The sequence below is a fragment of the Camelus bactrianus genome, chromosome 9, assembly GCF_048773025.1.
Source record: "Camelus bactrianus isolate YW-2024 breed Bactrian camel chromosome 9, ASM4877302v1, whole genome shotgun sequence".
Taxonomy (NCBI): domain Eukaryota; kingdom Metazoa; phylum Chordata; class Mammalia; order Artiodactyla; family Camelidae; genus Camelus; species Camelus bactrianus.
In genome coordinates, this window is record NC_133547.1 from 723,236 (window position 1) to 748,571 (window position 25,336).

The 25,336-nt window shown below is 43.1% G+C and overlaps 2 protein-coding genes across 2 annotated transcripts in view; one reads left to right on the forward strand and one right to left on the reverse strand.

The window, feature by feature from the left end:
- Positions 1-622: 622 nt before the first annotated feature.
- Positions 623-25,336, reverse strand: part of LOC105074435 (uncharacterized) — a 93,847-nt gene continuing 69,133 nt past the window's right edge. The window contains exons 4-8 of the mRNA XM_074370919.1: positions 25,244-25,335; positions 13,267-13,800; positions 13,067-13,164; positions 7,171-11,415; positions 623-3,812 (exon numbers count right to left, since the gene is read on the reverse strand). The gene's annotated coding sequence lies outside the window, so the exon portion shown is untranslated. The remainder of the gene's footprint in view (positions 3,813-7,170; positions 11,416-13,066; positions 13,165-13,266; positions 13,801-25,243; position 25,336) is intronic.
- LOC105074434 (zinc finger protein 587B) lies at positions 3,790-10,129 on the forward strand. Its single transcript, XM_074370920.1, has 3 exons — positions 3,790-3,928; positions 6,341-6,467; positions 7,321-10,129. Exons 1-3 carry the CDS (start codon positions 3,896-3,898, stop codon positions 8,622-8,624), a joined length of 1,464 nt encoding a protein of 487 aa, XP_074227021.1. The 5' UTR covers positions 3,790-3,895; the 3' UTR covers positions 8,625-10,129.

The window sequence follows — 25,336 nt, forward strand, 5'->3', positions numbered from 1 at the left end:
AATTCTGTCCCTAAGGTTTGCTTTGCCTGTGGGCTCTAAGTTCCCTCCAAGACATTCAATCATGTATTTAATAAAGTTTTCTTCTTAAGTTTATAGTCTTAAAAACTATGCCAGTTAATCTGCTGGGAAATTTGCATTCAGCATTAAATAACAATTGTAATAACTCACAGTAGTTGTAAGTACAAAAGAAATAATTGTGTAAATATTCAAAGATGTTGCACTAAAATTGTATAGTGTTATTTTAGAGAATTTCACTAAAATGTAACATCACTTTTTCAGGTTTTGGGAGGTTTCACAGTAGAAATTCAATGCTAATTTGTATTTTAAGCTAACACCCCAAATATTGTAATCATAGCAGATAAGGACTGTTTCAAGTGAAGGGAAAATGACCTGGAGCTATCCTGAGTTGGGAAGATGCTTGTGGACTTTGGTGAATATAAATATAAATTTATAAATTGTCTAAATAGCAGCTTTACTCAGTATATTTAAGTAATATGGATGCTATGAATGATAAATCCTGACAAAATTAATTATGCTTATGTTGAGGAAGGAAAAACTTTTCCCCTCTACACTCTTAGGTTCTCTAGCTGGAGTCCTAGGAATTAGACTTTCAGGAGACAAATTAACAAGAGAAAAACAATTTATTGAGCCATGCATTGCACATTTATGTGGGAGAACTCAGTGATGAGTAACACCAAAGAGATGGTTAGAACTTGGGCTTAGTGGCATCGTAACAAAAGAACAATAAATTTGTAAACAGGTGTCAAGACAAAAGGATTTGAGATTTCCCAGGGCAGCAAATTGTAGGAAGGTAAAATATGAAGAAACTGATGGATTGAGGTTGGCTTGTGCATGTTGACCTCAGCTCCAGCTTTGTCTTCTTTGTGGCCATAAAACCACTCTAGGAGAGATTGATAGCACTCCTCATTTTTCAAAAGTTTCTGCTTTTCATCAGATAAGGGACATTCAGGGAAGGCTTCCTTCTGCATGTACTGATTTTCATTTGCCTCCAGCTCAAGATGTCTGTGCCAATGTGGCATATTTTGGTCCCTTACCCTTGCTTCTGAGGAATTCAGCAGAAACACCATTTCTCATAGTACAAGCTGTTTCTTTAATCATCTAATCAGTTGAGAATCTGAATGTTTTCTCTATGGGATTTATGTGATGTATTCAGTCTTCACAGGCTTTACATAAGCACTCAGTGGCTTACCTAGATGGCCCTTTGACTAGGGGTCCACTCTCTGAAATACAAAACCTGTTCATTGCTTTTCCAAGAAAATTATGAGCTTTAAAATGTTTTCTAAATCAAGATCCCAAAAGTTATCCTTGGTGCAGCTATTGTGTTTTTTCAAGAATTCACACATTTTGGAAATGTTCTTTGTGCTTACAAAGCCATGCAGTGGTTTGTGTATATGCATGCACTTTTTTGGAGGGCTTGACCTTCCCAGGTACCTCAGTTTACATGGTATTTTCAGTGAGAGACTTTGAGCACCTTTCATACCAGATGATTTATATACACGCAGATTAGCAATTAACTTTCACAAAATCTTCCTGAGAATGGGTATGACCTTTGGCTGAAGAATAAATACCTCATAATATCCTTAAAGAGTTTCTATCTTATCTATTTAAACTTACTAAATAGATAAAATATATACTCACTGCTTTAATTGAAATGCACTCAGTAAGTCAGAACCACCTCAATCCAGGAATGAGTACACATTCACAGTGCTCCGGTCTCTGTCTTCTCTAGTCTGAGTTTTGCGTGAGTATCCCTTTACACCGTCTTCTACTGGGTTCTACATCAACGAAAATAATAAAAATAGGAAAAGACTCAGCTTCAAAAGCCATATCATCTAGTGAGCAAAACTGGTGTCAGTGAATGTGTTCATGACTGCAAGTCAGCTGATAGAACATTTGGGGGAATTTGGTTGGAGCTTTCTATTTTAACCAATATCTGTTAAGAGTCCAAAATGTAGCCAAAAACTGGCAGATAATCCCCAAATTTCCCAAAGTGTAAAGAAAGCTGTGCATTGAGAATGAAGTACAATCAGTGTGTCAGTTTCTGATGTGCAGCACAATGTCCCAGTTATGCATATATGTACATACACTCATTTCATATTCATTGTCTTTAAAGGTTATTACAAGATACTGAATTTATTTCCTTGTGCTATACAGAAGAAACTTTTTTTTTATGTTTTTATATATAGTGGCTAACATTTGCAAATCTCAAACTCCCAAATTTATCCCTTGCCGCCCCCTTTCTGCCAGTAACTACAAGATTGTTTACTATGTCTCTGCAAGTCTATTTCTGTTTTGTAGATGAGTTCATAGTGTCCTTGTTTTCTTTTAGACTCCACATATGAGTAATATATAGTATTTTTCTTTCTCTTTCTGGCTTCCTTCACTTAGAATGATGATCTCTAGGTCCATCCATGTTGCTGCAAATGGCATTATTTTGTGCTTTTTTATGGCTGAATAGTATTCCATTAGAGAATTAGGTTTTAAAAACTTCAGAATCACTTTCATTTTCTTCAAGTGTGTCATAGGTTCTGGCTGTGAAGCTGTAATAGTCTGACTCATACTTCCTCTGTAAATGACTAACACTGAAAAAAATACGGGAAGCAAGTTCTTTCAGATGTTGGGAAGAACTTTTCTGTGACCCCTTTTTTTTTAAATAGTGAAAATTTTTATATTTAGAATTAGCCAGCTGGGCTGTTTAGATGATTCCAGTTTTGTTAGCAACATCCAAAGCATAGTCAGGAGCCCGTCGTACATATGCCTTCTTCTCTCCATGAGGCCTGATCAGGGTTTGACCTTAGCCACATCAATGTCATAGAGCTTCTTCACAGCCTGTTTGATCTGGTACTTGTTGGCCTTGACATCCACAATGAACACAAGTGTCTTGTTGTCTTCTATCTTCTTCATGGCTGACTTGGTGGTCAGGGGGAACTTGATGATGGCATAGTGGTCAAGCTTGTTTCTCCTAGGGGCTCTCTTCCAAGGGTATTTCAGCTGCCTTCTGAGCTGCAGCAAGGTGGGTGACGTCCAGATTTTTTTTTTTTTTTTTTTTTTTTTTTATGTGGCTGTGGACAACTTTCAGCACTGCTTTCTTGGCCTTCAAAGCCTTTGCTTTGGGAAGGGCTTCCTTCGCTTTTGGCGCCTTCTTTGTGAAAAGGTTTTCTGTGACCCTTGAGAGAATGAAAGCCTAATCGGTGAGGTCCATTCTTCACAGCTTCCCACAGAGGTCTCTTTTACCTTGACCCTGTGAGATATACTCACAAACACGTTACACCACAGAGCTGAATGATGTGCACAAGAGAAGCAATAAAATAAGCTTTATTCATTTTCAGCTGCAAGTGGACACACTGTGTGATGGATTCTATGGAATGTTATGTCCCTTTGGATGCACCTGGAATAGTACTCGTAGCCTCTGGAAGCATGCTGAACTTCATGGAGTCTTTGTAGTATCTCTAAACACTTCATTGATCAGGTGCAGGCACCTCCGGGAATCTGGGCACAGTCCCTTTAAAGAACGAGTCCCCTTCCTTGCCCTTGGGACCCTCACGGCGGCGGGCTTCACCTTTGTTTCAGGAGGATCTGGTGTGGGGCGCAGGTCCGGCACTGAGCTGTGAGAACCGCATTTCCCAGAAGCCCTTGCGCCGGCGTGGAGCCAATGAAGTTCCGGGACCAGGGCATTTCCGTGCGTGCCATCGCGTTGGGGCGGGACTTCTGGCGACCTCCCAGTGGTGGTGGTCCTGTCTCTTTCCTGCTGAGCGGTTCCCGGGCCCTGGGTCGGGTCCGAGGTGACTGGACTGAGGAGACGCAAACAAGAGGAGTTATTCCTGCTGCGCAGAAGCGGGTCTGAATCACAGGACGGCTCTGCCCACAGACTTCAATGGCGGCGGCCGCGCTGAGGGACCCACTTCAGGTAAACGCGCATCCTCCGGGCCCGCACCGCCCTCTCCCACCGGACACTAGAGCCCCGAGGGCGGGGCGCCTGCTCGCTTGCCTGCGGCCCGGACCCCGGAGTCCAGGCTGGGGTGGAGGTCGTGGGTACAGCGCTGTTTCTGACAGTGTGGTGGAGGTCAGATTGAGCCGGGAGTATTCTAGAAACGTGTTTCTGTAGGGAACACAGAATTGAGATAGAGTGCCATCTGTATTGGCCAACTGAGGGGTGGTTCCTTCATTCTGGGAGCCATGGGGAATTTCAGGGAAGGAGAAAGTCTGTGAGTTAGGGATGTAAGTTTCCCAAGAGAGCCTTTAAAGGAAGAACAGACTGGAGAGGGTTGTGGGTAGTGAGGCCCGAGGAGACTGAGTCCTTGTGCAGATCACACAACTGAAAAGAGTCAGCACTGGGGCCTGAATCCTAGAGTTTAGACAGCGTGAGTTCTTGCTCCAGGGGTGGGCAGAGGTACAATGGAGACCAGAGTCTGTTGAGCTCCACCATGGTTGCCTGCCTCCACGTTCCCGTAACAGTTGAAACACTCTTGTAATCTATATAAGTAAGAGGAGGGTGTCCTAGGGCCTCAGTGGTCATGACCCTATCCATATGGTGTCTGGGACCTTGGAGAAACAGAGCTGGGTTGGAGGTGTTCCCAGCTCTTACAATCAATAAAGTGAAGTTGTCATGGGCACGGGTACCAGTATGTGCCGAATGCTTGAAGGTAAAGCTAAGTTGGGTGCATTCAGGGAAATGTTGGTTTCCTTCTGATGGGAACTGAGCAGGGAGGCAATACTCAGGCCTGGAGTGTCTCCCTGAGAAGTTGGGCGTCACTTGTGGAGGCGGTAAGAGCAAGGGGAGGTTTGGATCGTAAGATGGATTTCCAGTGACAATGCCAGGATTTTTGGCCATGTGAAGAGTCTGACATGTTTCAGAAAACATGGAATGGAGGCATCAAGTGGTTAGCAGGTTACAAAGATCTAGAGACAGACTTCAGCGTCAGAAACACATAGTTGTTGGCTACTGTGGATTTGGTGGAGCTCTGTGTTTAGGAGGAGAATTCTGGTCACAAGCCAGGAAGAGGGTTGGTGCCAATTGTGGGTCTTTTACCTGGGCACCTTGCTGGAGAAGGTAGCCTCTCAAACACAGGTAAGGTCTTAAGAGAGATGGCCAGAGAGTAGGGGGAGGAGAGGATAATCTAGCAGGTGGCCAAGGCTTCCAGGGGAAGAGGGGAAATGAGAGAAATGCAAAGGCACATGAGTAACTGAGGCAGGATGACCCTGAGGTTTATTCACCCTTCTTGACTCCCCAGCATTTTGTGCTGACCTTTTGTGGAACCTGGGGTGTTTCAAGCAGGCTGGTAGATGAGCCCAGGCAAATATGTTCATCTGTGAGTTACCTAGCCCTGTGTTATGGGCAGAGTTTCATTTCCCTAAAGTTTTATGTTAAAGTACTAATTGCCAGTACCTCAGAATGTGACTGTCCTTGGAGATACGGTTTCTAAAAATGAGGTTATTAAAGTGGACCTTCATCCAACAGGAAATGTAGACCCAGATACAGTGGGAAGACCAAATCAAGTCACAGGGACACAAGAGCCATATATTAGCCAAGGGTTGAGACTGCACATAAAACTACCTACCAGCAACCTTGATTGTGGTATTTTAGTCTCCAAAAATGTCAGAAAGTTAAGTTTTTGTTGTTTAAGCTACCCAGTATGAGCTACTCTATTATGGTAGCTCTTGAAAATGAATAGACATGAGAAGCTAGGCTTTGAATTAGTGAGGGGACATCAGGTACAACTATAGGTGGGAAGAGGGCCAGGGGTGTCTTGAGACCCAAGCAAAGAGTTGAGGCAGGCAAGGAGGACCAGATGTACAGCTTCCCCAAAGTGTGACCCACCAGAGGTCTGCAGTAGGAGGGGCTCTGTGTAACTTTACCACACACTCTTGGTGCTGTATGATGAGGTGGGTACACAGGACTTGTGTGGCTGTGGGGATGCACTTACGGGGGGTGGGGCAGAGATGCAAGAGAGTTGCAAAGGAAGATGTGCATATGGAGAGGAAGCATGAGCTCCTAACTCCACAGCGTGGTCTTGGAAACTAAGAGTGAGGGTTGAGTGCAGGTTTGGTTGTACCTGGGAGGTACACACTGGGGGCCCCTGCAGGCCAGGCCTCAAACTTAGATTATGTCTTTTGGTCCACCTGCCTTTTATTGCCCAGGGCTGGATGGTGATTTATGGGGCCATGAGGAGGGAGTGACATCAATGGCACTAGGGCCTGGTATCTTGTCTGAGGTGGGAAGCTTGGGAGGAGGGTAAGCATGGGATAGATGTGTGGGTGATGGGTTGTAGGTCTTTCAGAGAGGGGCTATGTGTGGTTTCTTCTCTCCCCCTCATGGCAGGGCAGTGTGACCTTTGAAGATGTGGTTGTGTACTTCTCCTGGGAGGAATGGGGTCTCCTTGATGAGACTCAGAGATGCCTGTACCATGATGTGATGCTGGAGAACTTTGCACTTGTGACCTCACTGGGTAAGACCCTCACACCCGCTGCAGTGCCTTGGGCTAGACTCGGCTCTCCTCACATTTGGATTTGAGGCACCACTCCCTTTCCCAGTGCCCTGGCTAGGTGCCAGTCCATAGGGCTGTTCTCAGACCTGCAGCCCCAGTGAGCCTGCTGGGTCACACCTTACGTGCCCCCTCCCTGGTGCCTCTGCCCGTGCAGTTACCGTTCCTGACCTTTTGGCTACCTGTGGGGACTTTGGCCTCTTCTTATAAGAGGCCTCTCTGAGGACGCTTTATCCTGTTGTCTGTCGTGTACAGAATTGCTGTGGGCCAGTGCTAGTCCCTCACCTGTCCTGTCACTGCCTTAGGACTCAGGTTCCAGGCAGTTGTTCACCTGGAGTTTAGAAAGAGTCCTGGGATGGAGTCACAGGCTGGGCATGGCTCCAGCCAAGGCCTGACCTTGGTGCATGGCAGCTGAGGGAGGTGTGACATCGGGACTGTGTTGGGATCATACTGGGAACCTGTCCTGTTTCCACCAATGTGTTGCTGCTGACGCCATCCCCCATGACCACACCTCACTTCTACCTTCTGTGTCAGCTTTTCTCTACTGTTCCCCAACTTCAGATCCCACATAATGAGTTGCAAGATATGCACATATCCTTAAAGAAGGCCACTGGCAGAGACTTGAGTTTGACACCTTCTTTCTTGCTGTGTTGCACCCCACCCTTACCTTGTAGAGTCCCAGTGCTGCAGAACAGCCCTCCATCAGCCTTGTCTTGAAAACAATCCAGTGGACTCATTCTTTGCGGTGTCTGACACACTTTTGTTGCTGCCCCTCCCACATGAGTCATGCATTTCACCAGCATTTCTGTGCTTTCAGGTTGTTGGTATGGAATGGAGGACGAGGAAGCATTTTCTGTGCAGAAGGTTTCTGTGGAACAAATTTCACCAGGCAAGAGTCTACATCCAGACCCGTCCATTCAGAAGACTCAGCCCTGTGAGAAATGTGTGGCCAGGAGAGGTATCTGGTATCTGGCTGAGTACCAAGAATCACATCCTGGGCAGGAGTCACACACCTGTGAGGCATGTGGACAGCAGTTCTGGGCCAGTCCAAACCTTCACCAGCACCAGAAGCACAATGCAGAGAGGCCATTCAAAAGGGACGTAGACAGGGCCTCCTTTGTGACGAGCTGCAAATTCCGTGTTTCAGGGAAGCCCTTCACCTGTGAGGAAGTTGGGAAAGACTTCCTGGCGGTATTGAATCTTCTCCAACATCAGGCCACCCTCAAAGGGGCACCACCACACAGCAGCTTCAAGCATGAGGAATCCTTTCACAGTGGAAAAAGTCATTTCAAGGACGGTGAATATAGGGATCTCTGCGGTTATGAATACACACTTTTTCAGCATCAGCAAATTCACACTAGAGAGAGTTATTACAACTGTGATGACTGTGAGAAACCCTTTAACCAAAGCTCCATTCTAATTAACTGCCAGAGAGCTGACCTAGAAGCAAAGTCTTATGAGTGCAATGAATGTGGGAAATCCTTTAACCAAAGCTATAAACTCATTCAACACCACAGAATTCACACTGGAGCAAGGCCTTACAAGTGCGTTGAATGTGGAAAAGCCTTCACCTACAAACTAAGACTTGTGCAGCACCTTCAAGTCCACAATAAAGTGAGGCCTTATGAGTGTGGTGAATGTGGGAAAGCCTTTAGCTACAGCTCCACTCTCATTAAACACCAGAGAGTTCACACTGGAGCCAGGCCTTATAAGTGCGGTGAGTGTGGGAATTCCTTTAGCCAGAGCTCCAACCTCATTCAGCACCAGAAGATTCACAGTGGGGCAAGGCCTTACAAATGCAGTGAATGTGGAAAATCCTTCAGCTATAAATGCAAACTCGTGCAGCATCTGCGAATTCACACTGGAGAAAGGCCTTATGAGTGCAGTGAATGCGGGAAATCCTTTAGCCACAGCTCCACTCTCAATCAACACCAGAGAATTCACACAGGAGCCAGACCTTATAAATGTGATGAGTGTGAGAAATCCTTCAGCCAGAAGTCCAACCTAATTCAGCACCGCAGAGTTCACACAGGAGAAAAGCCTTATGAGTGTGGGGAGTGTGGGAAATCCTTCAGTCAAAGCTCCCACATCATTCAACACAGAAAACTTCACACCAGATGACCTCATGACTGCACCTACAGGAACCAGCAGTTCCTTTGTGAGGGAACTATCTGAAGTTGAACCTGTACACCTGCGCATCCCCTGTGGGAGGCTTTCAGGAGCCTGTTTGCATATTCTACTACTGGTTCCCTTGTCTGAATTGCATCCTTTTCAGCTTCTGTGGGAGAAGCCTCACCTCTACCACTTGGCAGGTTCTAGGTTCCAACAGTGTGTCAGGCACCCAGTGCAGTCAGGGAGAGCAGGTGTGTCTGTTTTCTGTCCTGCTTCTCTCCAGGACACTATGATTAATTTTCAGGGGCCCCTCTTTCCCTCCCCTCTGGCTAATGAGATCTGGGTAATAGCAGCGGCAGGTTTACCTTCTTCCGGTTCTGGTCTAGCTTGCATTGCGGCCCTAAGTCCCCTGGGACGGCTGGGGGGCTTTGTAGTCCTAACTTACGACCTGGGTGCCAGGGATGCCGCAGACCTAGCAGTCACCTGGAGGAGGCTGGAGTTGTCATGACAACCTCTAGTGCTTCTGTGCGAAGTTAAATCGGTTCCCTTTTCCCAAGGATGTCACATAATGCTGAGCACTGTTGTAGGGAAGCTGTTCCCCTGGACCTTCATGGCTAGAGTTCTGGTGGCACTGGTTTATAAAACTACCCGAGGTTGTAATCTTCACACAGAAACACTGGAGGACACTGTGCCTCCACAGATGGTCCAGCCACTGTGGGATGAGCATGTACACACCATACCTGTGTCCCTTCTGTGGAGGGGCCACTGTCAAAGCAAAGAAAAATAAAAATTTTATTTTTGTAGCCTCTGGACACTGCTGCATAGACAAGAGTAGAAGGGAGGTCCCACCGCCCAGGGATATAGTTTATGTGGCCCAGCATGGTTACTGCTGACTCAGAAATGGGTCCCCCCACCCCTGATGCAGGGCTGCCCTTCCCAAGGCATGAGGAGGAAGGGTGGAGTCAGTTTAGGTTTTCTAAACCTCTGGTTATGAGGGGGTGAAAAGAGGATTTAAGGTTTCTATTTGAGGTATAATTGATTTAAATTGTTTACGACTAGTTTTAACAAAAGTGTATACCTGTGAAACCACTGACCATATCTATAACTCAGTTTTAGGTTCTTTGTTCCAGAAAACTCCAGAAAACTGGAACTAAACATGAAGGCTTCCCTCCCCAGGGAGGGACACAGAGCAGCATTAATATGAGGACCCTTTAAAGCAAGTTGCTTTTTGCCCTCACAGCCACTATTGATTTACAGATTAGTTTTATAGAATTTTCTATGATTCAAATCATGAAATGTTTACTTTTAAAAAATTGTGCTTTTCTCCATGCTGCATAATCATACTTTGTGATTCATAAATGTTGCTTATTATGTAAATACTTCAGTCTTTTATAGCTGAGTAACTCACCCGTATGGTACCATGGTTTTGTCTATCCGTTTATCTGTTAATGGACCTTCTGCTTGTTTCCAGTTTGGGGCTACAAATAAAGCCTTATGAATGCACAAGTGGAAAAGAGTGTGATGGAGCCTTACGAACCCCCTTCTCAATCCACTATCATCTTGACACACTTACATTAGTTGATAATCTTATGTTATATATCACTCAGCACTTTTTATTGGCTCTCTCTACAGCTGTGTAAGTACACTGACTCCTTTTTCCCCTTCAGAGGATACTGTAAGAGATGAGATGGGCGATTGAGTATTGGCCATCATCATCCAAAAGAATATAAATAACAAATGTTGGCAAAGTATGTAGAGAAAAGGGTAGGTACACTGTTGGTGGGAATGTAGTAAATTGGTGCAGCCACTCCTGAGCATATAGTCAAAAAACCCACTATTAATAGCATTGTTATTGTGAAGATATATGGAAGCATTCTAAGTGCACAGCAACAGATGAATGAATAAAGATGATACCCATACTTACATACACAATGGGATATGACTCAACCATAAAAAAAGGTATTTTGCCATTTGCAGCCCCTTCACTTTTTTTTCACTTAAATTGCATCAAATACCTAGAAATAAACTTAACCAAGGAGGTTTTTATACTCAGAAAACTGAAGCTAATAATACCACGGATTGGAAGAATCAACATTAATCAAGATAGCCCTACCCAAAGCAAACTACGTGTCCAAAGAATACACTACTCTCAGAACTAGAGCAAACGGTTCCAACATTTATATGGAACTGTAGAATTTTGATTTCTCCATCAAATCTGAACAAGAGTAGTATTCTTTGCTGTAAGTCTCCCTTTCAACCCCTTTAACTTATATCATACACTCCACTCCCTTCTGCCCTGCAGAATTTCTCGTGTTATCAGTTGATGAGTTCACTTCTATGTTTGTTGCTATTCTTGCTGATTTTAGTATTTCCCTCGTCTTAATCTTTGTCAGTTTGATTACTCTTGGTGTGTTTCTTTCAGTTGATCTTGTGTGACGTTTTCAGTTATCTCTTCAAAAATTTTCTGAGTACCTTCCTCTGGGACCCCCATTCAAATGCAAAGTTGGCGAACTTCATCGTTTCCCTGAGTTCTTTATACTATTTTATTAATTTGTGCTTTGATCTTTATTACTTCCTGCCTTCTGCTAGCTGTAGGATGCTCTTTTTGGTACATTAAGGTTGAAGGCTAGCATAAGGTGGTTGGAGAAACTCCTTTATTAATGTAGGGATTTCAGCTAGAGATGTCTCAGTGTTGCTTCGCTGGGATGTTCTTTCTTTCATATGCAGCAGTATTGTAGTATTCAGAGTGATACACATTTTGTGTCACTTGACGTTGAGGACTTTGCAGATGTTTAAGCCGCTGAAAAGTAAATGTAGTACACAAAAGTAGTCATTCAAGGATAGAATCTATCAGGATTTACAGCACTGTGTTCAGGTCTAGAGAGTGAAAAACCCTTCTCCTTTGAGCTGAACACTTTTTTTTTTTTTGCATTTTTAGTATTAAGGAAGCAATATTAAAATCCAAACATCTTACTGTAATTGCAATCATGAATTGTGAAAATTGAAGATGAAGTCTCCTCAGATAGCACTGCACAACTGTAAGCACCAACAAATTGTGAATTTTTATAAAACAATTATGCCCCTGAGAAGTATTTTAAAACTAACTTTTTGCAAGACGGAGGTGACTTTCAGGGCAAATTAAACTTCCTTACTGTATAATCTACATTATGGAAAACATTCTTTGGTACACATACGTCCACGTCCATTCTACTCTTACATTTTAAATACTTAAAACGTTTTCAAGAAAGTTCAAATGATTAATAAAAACTTCAACCTCACATCCCCAATTCAAAATCAGTTTAAATAAAGCTGTGAAATTGAAATTATAATGAATGTGATGTGATTGGAAGTAAAGCTTGGGAAACTAGGAAGAGTTTCAACAAACACTTTCGGCAGGAAACACTATATTGATGACAAAGTTTAATCCATCTAGTGGATTGCCTTTGAATAGTACTTAAAGGAGGCGACTGAAAGTATAAGGGAAGAGAACACATTTTTTATGTTTATACGTTCGCTCTGAGACGTCCTGGAAATTTGGTAGCAAATTGATTTAAGCAGGCAGGCAGGGGAAAACACGGGAGCTTCATATGTCGGCGAGGAGTCATTAGAGGGTATACACTGAGGTGAGAGAAGTAATAACCCCATTAACCTGGCTGAACTAACTTCCTATCAGCCTTCAAAATTTGTTTCGTAGTACAAACTTGAAAGGAATTTTTAAAAAAAAAGCATGAAACTCGCCGAAATGAAACATCAGTAGAGCACTATTTTTTGTTTTTGCTTTGAAACACACTTAAATCCCTGCTACTGCGTATGCCACACATTCTAAGTGTAAGATGCATGAGAAAACTAAAACTGGGAAAACGGCTTATGAAAGTTACTAGGGCGAAGGTTTCTAAGGGAGAGAAAAATGGCATAGGTAACAAGTAGCGCAGAAGCAGGACAGGTAGTGTGGTGGTGGATTCGGTTGGGCTGCAAACTATGTAAACAAAAGCCTCATCAGTAGCATAAGGGCACGTGACTTGGGGCGGAGGAAACATCGTTACGCCCAGAATATACTTCCATGTGTACATATATATACATATTTTCACTTCTGAGAAAAACGCCAAGTTCCGCGTTATCACTGGTACCACCGATAGGACGCTAGTCCACTGCACGAATTCAGAGTTTAAACACGAGACTTGACACTTTTACCCAGGGTCATGGTGACTGAATACTTCCTGTCAAGGGAAGCTCATAACAGGGAGGCCCCGGCCCGGAATCATCACTGAGTCGCAGGTGGGGCTCATGGCTGCTCCGGGGGCTGTTAACAAGCACGGACGCCGATGATGCCCTGTAACGGCGCCCCCTGCCAGGAACCTGTGGAGAGGGTCCCCGACAGTCGTCGCCCTCGGAAGACCCCGTATCCACAAGTGAGTTCAAAGTTTGGATAACCATTAAGTCCCTCAACTCACGAGAATTCTGTTCACTGTCTTCACCAAAGCACCGCTGAGAGTCGGACGAATTTTAAGGGCAGGAGAGCCCCACCAGCACGTCCGCGGAGAATTCATACCTACAGACAGGGAGACCAAACTTAGAAAAGATCTCAGCCAAGGTGCCCAGTATCCTTTTAGGAGCGAGCCCTCCATCCCACCCCACACCCTGGGAGTCTCACCTTCCCATCGGCGCCGAGAGCACGAGGCCCAACCACCGCCAGGTAGCCCCCTCCACTCCTTCCGTTGGGACCATGGCGCGATGTCCTGGCCTGGGGGTCCGGACTCGCCACTGAGCCAGGCCGGTTCTCACCTCCAGAGAACGGGCCTTTGGACGCGGACACCCTCTTCTCTCCCCGCGGAGGCCAGAGTCCAGAACCCGGAGCCCATCGCCCATCGCGCCCCACTTACCTGTAGGTCCAATCTCCGCCGAGAGCACGATTTGCGCCCAACCCGCAAGACCAGGAAGATCCCGCCTGTGCCGCCGGCCTCCCGGAACTCTACCTCGCGTACCGCGGCCGAATCCCTTCCTTTGCAAAGCACTCCGAAGCTCCGGAGGGAAGGTGCTATAAAAGTGGCCGCCAGGCGGCGCCCGACGATCGGCGCGAACGTCTTCTGGACGGGTCCGGATCCTAGGAAAGCCACTTGGGCTACCCAGAGCCACGAGGGAGTTCCCGAGTTCCCAGGTGGGCTTATTTGCAGTCGCCACTGTAACACTGAAACCATAGAAGTACCCACAGAACAAGAGATGAGTGTTTTAATTCTATCATTTTGAGCAGAAGTCTTTCTCAAGCATAAAAACAAAGCCCCAAAGCCATAAAGGAAATAATTTATAAACTCAACCACATAAAAGTTTAAACAAAATCCATCTCTGCATAGAACACAACAAAATTCAAAGACAAAAAATGGATGTGGGGAACATTGGTGCCAATGCACGTTAAATGATAAGAATATTCATTTCAGCATCACTTACCCATAAAAAACTGGGGGTGATTAATAGCCATTCACTAAATAAACTTTCAGTACATCTAAAACGCAACAGTAAGAGAGAATGCATGCATAATTGTGCCTGAAATGAGGTAAATGTTGATGAAGTGTTCCATGAAAATTTTAAAAAGGTGCAAAACTCACTTTGATGTATATGTGTGTGTGTATATATATATATATATACACACACACATTTCTCCCCAAAAAATGTGGACAAGCAAAGGAACTAGAATTGCTACAATTTCAACAACCGAGAGAAAAGTTGTCCCTAATTTAATGCTCATTTATAGAGCTGATAGAGACTACATGTTAGCAGACACGTTGTTCAACGAAACACAACAGAGATTCAAACAAATTTGCCCAAGCCCAACTGATTTTTGGCAAAAGTGCAAAAGCAATTCACTAGAGGAAAGATGGTTTCTCTATTAAATGGGCGTAAGGCAATCAGATATCCATAGCAAAACACTAAAATAAGAAAGCAAACAAAAAATGTTTAACCTAAACACCTAAACCTCATACTTCATATAAACATGAATTTGAAATGGATCACATACTTCGATGTAAAATGTAACATCAGAACACATTCCGGGCCGGGGGTGGGGGGAGGATTCTTAGAGGAAGATTGGTGATCTAGGGTCAGGCAAAGAGATTTTAAAACTTAACACCAGAAGTGTGGTCCATAAAAAGAAATGCAGACACTGGGAATCATCAAAATAAAAAACCTAGGTTCCCTGAATGGCCATCCTTAAAGAGTCCACAAAAGATAAATGCTGGAGAGGGTGTGGAGAAAAGGGAACTCTCCTACACTCCAGGTGGTAATGTAGCTTGGTGCAGCCATTATGGAAAACAGTAAGGAGATTCCTTAAAAGACTAAAAATAGACTTAACATATGATCCAGCAATCCCACTCCTGGGCATATATCCAGAGAAAAACTCCAATTCAAAAAGATACATACACTCCATTGTTCACAACAGCACTATTTACAATAGCCAAGACATGGAAACAACATAAATGTCTACTGACAGATGACTGGATAAAGAAATTGTGGTATACACACACACATACACACACACACACACACACACACAGTGGAATATTACTCAGTGATTAAAAAAGAATAAAATAATGCCATTTGCAGCAACATGGATGGACCTGGAGATCGTCATTCTAAGTGATGCAAGCCAGGAAGAGAAAGAAAAATACCGTATGAGTCCACTCATACATGGAATCTAAAAAGAAAAAAAACGAAAGAAAGAAAGGAAAAGTTAAAAAGAGGACACTGATGAACTCATGTACAAAACAGAAACAGACTTGCAGACATGGTTATGGTTATCAGGGAAAGGGTGGGAAGGGATAAATTTGGGTATTTGAGATTTGCAAATGTTAACCACTATATATAAAAAAAGATTAAAAAACAAATTTCTTATGTATAGTATAAGGAACTATATTCAATATCTTGTAATGAACTTTAATAAAAAGAATACGAAAAGAAATACATGTATGTATATGTATGCATGACTGGGACATTATGCTGTGCAACAGAAATGGACACATTGTAACTGACTATGTACTTCAATTAAAAAAACCTAGGTTCTGTGAAATACCCTCTGAAGAGGATGAAGGACTCGGGACAGAGGCTGGGAGAAAGTGTGTGCAAACCGCACAACAGATACGAATACGTAAAGAAGACCCAAACACGACAGTACGACCTCTATAAAGAACCCGAACGCGGCTCCGGGCTCTCCGGAGACCCAGGCGCGCGGGACGCCCGCCGCGGCGCAGGCTGCCGAGGCTGCAGCGGCGTCTGCGTCTTCCCCGCCCTCCTCCTCGGGGAGCGATGCGGCCCGGCTACCCCCTGAGCTGCCTGCTCTCCTGTCCTGGGTGGCCGGCAGGAAGGAGTAGGACGGGCGGGGTGGGGCAGGGTGGGCCGCAGCCCCGCCTTACAGTCTTTTTCTGTTTGTCACTTGATTTACTGACCTATCTCTTACAAATTCATACTTTTCAAACTAGAGTTCATGTACAACAGGGCATGTTACAGGGGTACAATAGAGTGACTCACAATGTTTAAAGGTGATATTCCTTTGATTGTTATTATCAACCACTGTATCTATTCCCCACGGTGTACAATACATTCTTGCAGCTGATTTTATACCCGATAGTTTGTCCCTCCTCATTCTCCACCAGGCCCCTCCTCCTTCCCTCTCCTCGCTGGTGACCGTTAGTTCCTTCTCTACATCTGTGAATCTGTTTCCTTTCTGGGATGCTCACTAGGTCATTGCATTTTTGCAGATCCCACATGGAAGTGAACTCTTAGAGCATTTGTCTTTGACTTCTCTCACCTATCATAATGCCCTCTAAGACCATGCATGCTGTACACTGGAAACTGACAGAACATTTTCAATCCAAGGGATAGAAAAATCTAAATGCAAAATAGACAAAACACGTAGAGCAGGCATTTCACCTGAGGAGGCGATATGACTGGATGGTAACTAAGCACCTGAAAAGATGTGAGGCATTTCCTGGGGATGCAAATGAAAATCATAGTGAGTTATCTGGACACATCCATTAGAACACGTTAGACACAATGCAGAATGGTATTAAAAAGCTGATGAGGTCGTGGAGGAACCCAGCATTCCTGTATCATTGGTGGTGATGTGTGGAAAACACTGTAGTCATTTCCAAACACACAGATAAAAACAAACAAACAAAAGGTGCAAGTACCATATGATCCAGAAACTCAACCCCAGGCATCTATCCAGGCAGCCAAATAAAAGTGGATTGTGTTGTAAATGATTTGACTCAGGAGGTCTGGGGTGTTCAGGACCTGTACATTTCAAAGAAAGGCTGGGCCTTGCCTGGCTCCTGCGAAGCCCTGGGAATGCCTCATGAGTGTTCTTGTTTTGTTGGGGCTTTGATTAGTGGAAGCTAACAATGTGATTTATGGTGGGGCCTTGGGCCACGCAGTATAATTTGACCTCCAGAAAGTCAGTTTTATGGAGTCCTGTGAGTCCTTCTAACGAGTGAGGAATCAAATCTGAGGGTGGTTTGGTAGACCCCACCCACCTCCCGCCAGACAGCACTATGTTCACACAAAATCCTGGATTTGAATGTTCTTGGCAGCTCTGTTCATCACAGCCCCAAACTGGAAACAACACAGATTCTTTCAAGGAGTGAATAGTGAAAGAAATGTTTGGCAGGGGTGGGGTAGGAGTAACTGTGGAAATAGGTTTGGAGACACATAATGAAGGAAGAATGGACAGGACTGGACAATGGCTTGTCTGTGACGTGGGGAGAAACAGGATGAGGAAATGCTTCTGGAGCTTGGGAACGACTCACTAGGTGAACAGGGGTACAATCCATTCAAATGGGAAGTCTGGGGCATGGCCAAGGCAAGGAAGACGACGACCAAGATCTTAGGGTTGAACCACTTTTAATATGTCATTTGTATGAGGCACCCAAGTCAGAAAACCAGCTGGACTCACAGACATAGAAAACGAATTTGTGGTTACTAGGGGGAAGGGGTGGGGAGGGATAAATTGGAAGTTTGAGATTTGCAGATACTAACTACTATATATAAAATAGATAAACAAGTTTATACTGTATAGCACAGGGAACTATATTATTTTAGAGTAACTTATAATGGAAAAGAATATGAAAAGGAATATATGTATGTATATGTATGACTGAACTACTATGCTGTACACCAGACATAGACACAACATTGTAAACTGACTGTACCTCAATAAAAAAAAAGAAAAAAGAAAGAAAACCAACTATATGGTTGTTTATCTAATTCTGGAAGGAGCTGAAATTTGAAGTTTATAAGCAGAGTTCATCATTCATAATGAATGCCTTAGAAATGGACTAGGTCATCCAGAGGGTTTTTTAAATTTAAATCATTAGGAAAAAATAAATCACCAGGAATAGACTCCATAGGGCCCAGAGTCAAGCAACAGGTGCACTTCAAATTTTAACAGCCATGCAGAGGAGCCTATGCTGGAGAAGTACCAAGAAAGGTAGTAATAAAAAGAAAACCCTCTGGTTGTCAGGAATGGGAGATGAGAGAGTCACGAGAAACCAAGATGAGAGGGCCACTTACTACTTTGAAAGGAACCAGGATATGTCACCCAAAATGTCACCCACTCTTTGGCACATTATTTCAAATTTCAGGCACTTAACATACAGCCAGTGCAAGAAAGATGCTCTGACCCTCCTTTTTCTTCCTGAGAGCAGGAGGTAAAACTCCATGTGAAAGGGTCCCTTCTGTACCAAGAGGAAGACAGTCATTCTTCTGAGAAGCAGAAGGTGGTGGGAGAGTTGGGGACTGAGCAATATGTACCAACAAACACTGTTCTATCTGTCCCTACCTCCCTAGTTACTCCTTCACTATGAACTACCCACAGCCCAAACCCCTTTGTGAATTCTTCACAAATGTATTAATTGTTGTCCAAAATGTATAAAAGCTTCCTGTTCTTGTCACATCTTCGGGTCTTCAGTCTCTTGTGAAGGCTCCCATGTACTTGTAAACATTTAATAAAATGTGTATGCTCATCTCCTGTTAATCTGTCCTGGGTCAGTTTCAACCTGAGGCCCAGCCAGAGACCCTAAAGAGGGCAGAGGAGAATTTTTTCCTTCCCTATAGCTGCTAGAATGTCCAGTAAGATGGTAAATGGGAAGTGAGCATTAGATGTTCACCACAGAGGCCATCCGTGTCCGTGGCAAGAGAGCAGTGATTGGCACGATCCAGTGGGAGATGCAAGAGTGTAGAGAAATAAAGCGCGAATGTTGGGTGAAGATACTGGAAGGATACATGTTGAAGAAATAAGTGTTCACAATTTGACTCTGTATTGGGTTTTTTAAGGGCAGTTTCGTGTTCTCAGCAAACCTGAGTGGAGATCACAGAGTTCCAGTATGTCCCTCCTCTGCCATTGCTGGTCCCCACTGACAACCCTCACAAATGAGAGAAAGCCCTTCCCCACTGTCCTGTCAACCCTCCAAACCAGAGCAGTGTGCTGACTCCACATGCATTACGGTTCACTCTTGATGCTGCACATGTTAAGGGTGCTGACAGATGTATCTCACCACTACAGTGTTGTTCAGAATAGTCTCTGCCTTAAACGTCCTCTGTGCTCCCCTACCCACTCCCCGACCCTTACAGCCCCTGGCAACTCGCTGATCTTTTAACCCTCTCCATAGTTTTGCTTTTCTGGAATGTCACATGTTGTTAGAACCACAGGTGTGTAAGCTTTCAGACTGCCCTCTTCCGGAGAGTAATGTGCATTGAAGGTTCCCCTCCTGTCTTCTCCTGATTCTATAGCTCACTCATGTCTTATAAGCACCAAATAGCACTCCATTGCATGAATGTTCCCCAATCTACGTGTCCATTCACCTCCTGAATGACACCTTGGTTGCCTCCAAGTTCTGGTAGTTATGAAAAAGCTGCTGTTAATGTCTGCGTGCATGTTTCTGCCTGGATGTAAATGTTTGACTCATTTGGGTCAATAAATACCAAGGAGCACGATTGCTGGATCATATGATGAGAGTATGTTCAGTTTTGAAAGATACCATGTGTCCATATTCCTAGGGTTTCTTAAGATAGTAGCTGAGAGCATGTCAGCACACTAAAGAATCAGGCCAATGAAGGAGGCAGAACGTGAAGATGCTGGAAAGGAAGATGTCACTGAGGCAAAACCTCACCTCCGCTGTCTTAGGGTTTACGGCTGGGCCTGAGAATTAAAATGAACACTAGACAGACCACAAATTTATCTCCTATAAGTTTTACATGACATGGGAGCCATCCTGAGGAAATGAAGACCCAAAGAAATGGCAAAACCTAAACACTTTTATATTGGGTTGAACAGAGAGGTGATCTTGGAAAAGTAACTACACTATACGGGGAGACTGAAGGAGGATTAAGAATTCTTCTTTTTAATTGTACTGTAGTTGATTTATAACGTGTTAGTTTCAGGTGTACAGCAAAGTGATTCAGTTTTATATTTTTTCAGATTCTTTTCCATTACAGGTTATCACAAGATATTGAATATAGTTCCCTTTGCTATGCAGTAGGTCAAGAATTATTTTTACAAGGTCAGTTTGTACACAATTCTCGTTCTCAACTTCTCATCCTTGACTGTAAGAACGTCACACTCCTCCTGGGACAAGGAGGGCATCTTCCACTGGGGGGTGGGGGTGGGGGCGATATCTCCTGCGTCCGGGAGGAAAAGGGGAAGGGACAGGGTGCCTTTCTCACACCTGCTGTTTGGGGCGGGGGTCGTTATTGTTGTTTTTTAAAAGCATCTGTAGCTCAACACGAGATTCTGGTTTCCCTTACATCTTTTACCCTAAGTGTGGCTTTTGGCAGAAAGTTGGACACATTTTCCTGACACGACAGGGCAGGGGAGGCTGAAGGGTAAGACAGGAGCAGGTTGTGCGTATTCTTTTCTTGTGTGTTGGGAAGATGACTTGGCTCTTGCTGTTTGGGTTCTAATTCCTCCATGAATGATCAGGCAAGGTATCAGGCGAAAAGAGGGTGAGTGGAGCGAGAAGAGCTTGGAGAAGGTTAGTCATGGATGCCGGGGCCACCAGCACGTGAGCTCACTTTCGGGAGGCATATGGCTGACCCGGTGTGTGGGTCACTTTGAATTTACAGTGCTATCATCTGGCCAATTTTGGATGTCACACACTGCCTCCTCACTCCTAAAAAAGGAAGAAAGATGGACAAACATGACTGAACCTCACAAATGGAACCCTTGAGAAGAGGAGTGATTTCATTGGGCAAATTGTGAGTCAAAGTCCCACAGCTGTTTTAAAGATTGAACAGAGTTGGGGGACGGTGTTAGCTCAAGTGGTAAGCACATGCTTAACATGCATGAAGTCCTGGGTTCAATCCCCAGTAACTAAAAATAAATAAACCGTAAGATTGAACAGAGTTAACACAACAAAGAGGATGTGAATGCTACTTATAAACAGCAAGATGATCAATTTTATGTGATATATATTTTCAACCACAGTCAAAAACAAAACATCCTCTCCTTGATTTGGAATAAGGGAGTTCCTGGATCTGTTGGAGAGGGTCAACAGCAGTGTGGAAAACCAGGGGTCAGCAATTTGAAATATTTTATACCCTTGGAGTGGATAAAAATTGTAAATGATAGTAGATGTAGGTGCTGTAATTCAAAAGGAAGAGCAGGGAGAATTTTAGTGTTTATTTATTGTTTGTTTGTTTACACAGACATGCAGTGGGAGGATATAACTCAGTGGTAGAGTGCATGCTTAGCATGTGTGAGGTTTTGGGTTCATTCCCCTGTACCTCTGTTTTAAAAATTAAATTAAATTAAATTAAATTAAATTAAATTAAGTTAAATTAAATTAAATTAATAAAATAACAGACATGCAATGTAAAGTGAGATGGAAATTCTAAAATAGAAAAGAAATGCTGGAGACCAAAAATTCTGTAACAATAAGGAGGAATGCTTTCGATATACGTATTCATAGACTGGATACAGCTAACAAAAGAATCTGACTTGAGGATACCTCAATAGAAATGTCCAAAACTGGGGGAGGGGAGTTCAAAAACAAAATGGAATACTCAAGAACTGTGGGGCAACTACAAAAGCTATAAATGATGAATAACAGGAATAACAGAAAGAGAAAAAGCAACAGAAGAAATTGAATCAGTAATAAGCTTCCAAAACAGAACACACCATACTGACAATGGGTTCACTGCGGTATTCTAGTAAACATTTAAGGAAGAAATTATACCAGTTCTCTACAATCTCTTTTAGAGGAGAGAAGCAGATGGAGTAATTCCTAACTCATCTATCAAACTTCATCTAATTGTACATCTGAAATATGTGTAATTTACCATAATAAAGGTATTTTAAAAAAGATATTACAAGGAAATTTCAGATCAATCTCTGTCATGAACACGGATGCAAAAATCTTCAACAATGAGATACCACTACACATCTATTAGAATCCAAAATCTGGAACACTGAAACACCAAGTGCTGATGAAGATGTGAAATAACAGGATCTCTCATTCATCGCTGGGGAGAACAGTACACGCACCACGGAAGACACGCTGGCAGTTTCTCAGAAAACAAACAGACTCGTACCAGCAACCGTGCTCCTTGGTATTTACACAAAGGAGTTGAAAACTTCTGTTCCTATGAAAACCAGAATAGAACTGTTCATAGTAGCTTTATTCATAATTGCCAGAACTTGGAAGCAAGCAAGATGGCTCCTTCAGTAGGTACATGAATAAACGGTGGTATATCCAGATAATGAAAATCATTCAGTTGTAAAAAGGAATGCAGTAGCAAGCCATGCGAAGACATGGAGGAATCTTAAGTGCATGTTACTAAGTGGAAGAGCCAACCTAAGGGAGGAGGGTGTAGCTCAAGTGGCAGAGCACACACTTAGCACGCACAAGGTCCTGGGTTCAATTCCCAGTACTGCCTCTAAAAATAAAGAAATAAATAGACCTAATTACCTCCCCGCCTCCAAAAAGCACTAAGTAACTCTTAAAATACACACACACGCCAAAAGGGCAAGGTGATACGCATAGTGTTGTGAAATTAGAAAAATTTTGTCTTTAAGTAAAAAAAATAAAAAATGTATATATGAAACAAAACGTTGGACCAAGGGGTTACTAAGCCTAGGTTTACTTCCAATCCTGCTACTAATTAGCTGTGCAAGTCACTCATTTCCCCTTCCTGGGTCCTAACTTACTTATCTATGAAAGAAGGAAAATGGGCCTCACGCCACACAAGGCTTTTTCCTGTTTCAACTTTCTGTGGTTAACATTGTTTCTTTCTACTTTAAAGCTACAAAGGACCCTTGAAACCTGTGTAGGATTTTATATATCAGATCAAATAAAATGGAATATGGCCACACACACACACAAAATAAGATCTATTGAAATGAAAATAAAAAAGATTAAGAAGTGACAAGTTTTGAATATTTGCTTTTTAAACAGTCTGGTTCAGGCATGATTGACTTAAACTGCTTGCATTTAAAATACACAGTTTGAAGTTTACACGCTTAGAGTATTAAAGCTCAAAGTTTCCTCCTGCCCTTTTAAATTTATCCTTCTCAACATACGAAACTACTCTAATGAAATAGCACATACCGTACCCTTTGTAATGGCTATTTTCAAATATATCCAGAAATTGAAAAGACTAGTAGGAAGTAATTGTTCTGTTATTATTTGTCATTTTTTGGTTGTTTTTATTTTATCTATTCCCATGCACGTAGTGGTTTATTTATAATTGCAGACATCATGTCATTTTACGCATAATCCCTTCAGGATGTGTTTCTAAAATGTAAAGGCCCTTATATAACTCCAATAACCCTACTGCATAAAATCAAAATATTTAAAATTATGGTAAACTGTTATAAGTGCTGAACTTTGTCAGCTGTATTCACGATTTAATGCAAACTGATTGCAATCTGGATGCAAATTTATCTTAGGTGATAATAAGGTGTGTCACACAAGTTTTTAGCCTCTCTGTACCACTTCCTATTTTTAAATTCATATTATTCACTTGATTAAGTTGCTAAGCCATTTGTCCATTAGAATTTGCCAAAATCTAGATTTGGCTTGCTGAGTCTTTCACACTCTTTAACATGCTCACCCTTCTTCCATATTCCCTGTACACCAGCTATGCTCCACATTATGAAACATCAGGGTAGGGTGGATGGTGTAGATCCAGTGGCAGAGCCCATGCTTAGCACGCACAAGGTCCTGGGTTCAGCCCCCAGTACCTCCTCTGAAACTGAAGAAATAAATAGACCTAATCACCCCCCTCCAACACAACAACAAAATCAGGGGAATGCAGTTAAAACCACAGCAACGTAATTCCACACACTTGCTGAAAGAGTCAAGGCTTTAAAAGCTGACCACATCCACTGTCAGCAACGATATGGGGCAACTGGAACTCTCACACACTACTGGTAGGAACAGAAAACGGAGCAACTGTTTTCCAATGGAAGCACTGGGGACTGAACCCAGGACCTCACGCATGCTAAGCACGGGCTCTGCGACTGAGCTACACCCTCCCCTTGGGAACAGTCATTTTAGATGACAATTTGGTGTTTCATAAAAAGTTGTATGTTCAACTACAGTCTGACTCAAGTACGGCATTTTGAGGTATTAACACAAGAAAGGAAACATGACAATATGAACAACTGTATCCAATTTCTGTGATGCTTTTATTTGCAATAGCAAAACTGGAAACATGTATGGGTATGGAAAATACCCATAAACAGATGAATAAATAAATAGTGGGATAGCAACATACTTCTCAATAATGAAATAATAAAAGGATGAATTACTCACTTAAGCACCACTGATGAATTTCAAAATAAGTATGTCACACAAGGACACCCAAGGGAAAAAAAGACTAAACACTTCATGATTTCAGTCATACAAAATTCTAGAAATTCAAACTAATCCACTGTAACGAGAAACAAATCAATGGTGGCCTGGAGAACAGGGAGATTATTAAAGGACACAGATAACTATGGAGGTGATGGAAATATTTACTATCATAATTGTTTGATGGTTTCATGGACTTGTATAAATGTCCAAAATTATCAAATTGCATAGTTTAAATATAGACAGTTTACTGCATGTAACTTATACCTTATTAAAACTTTACAAATATGGTTCAAATTCAGTTTAGGAAATCAGGTCTGGCAACCATACTGACTCAATGGGTAAGTTTGGCATTTGCCTCAGTGGCAACCAAAATACATGAGCAATTTGTGAAGTGGAAACAAAGTGGAAAACATTCACTCAACAGGAATGCCAGATGGGTCACAGAGACAACATCGCTGGACTAAGGAGCTCCGTTCTCTCTGTCCTTGTTTCCCTGTGTACACAGCAAAGGCCTTAGGGAAACAGCCCAGAGAAGCCACGGGAATCCACAAAACCTTCAGATTATCTTCTCTGACAAGACTCTCAGCTACACAAAATGCACAATCCTGGAAGTCCTGAGAATTTCTGTACCTGCTCATCCTTCACAGCCGCAGGGACTAACCACTGTGAACGACATTTCAAAAGAGGCACATTGTAACCAGAAAGTCGTATCCTCCACTCTCTATGAATCCAGTGTTTCTGTAACAGTTATTCCCCTGCCCCCTCAAATCTTAAAATCTGTGATGTTACCCTACAGAATTCAGGACATCTGGGCACATGGCTCCGCTGTAGGACCAGGGAACAGGCTTCCCTCATCAGTGCTGAGCACGATGCAGTATCGCC

Bases quoted from the DNA above. Each gene is read 5' to 3' on its own strand.
- LOC105074434 (XM_074370920.1), top strand. From the start codon at position 3,896: ATGGCGGCGGCCGCGCTGAGGGACCCACTTCAG. The intron at 3,929-6,340 runs GTAAACGCGCAT...CCCTCATGGCAG, and splicing joins CGCTGAGGGACCCACTTCAG to GGCAGTGTGACCTTTGAAGA. The intron at 6,468-7,320 runs GTAAGACCCTCA...CTGTGCTTTCAG, and splicing joins TGCACTTGTGACCTCACTGG to GTTGTTGGTATGGAATGGAG.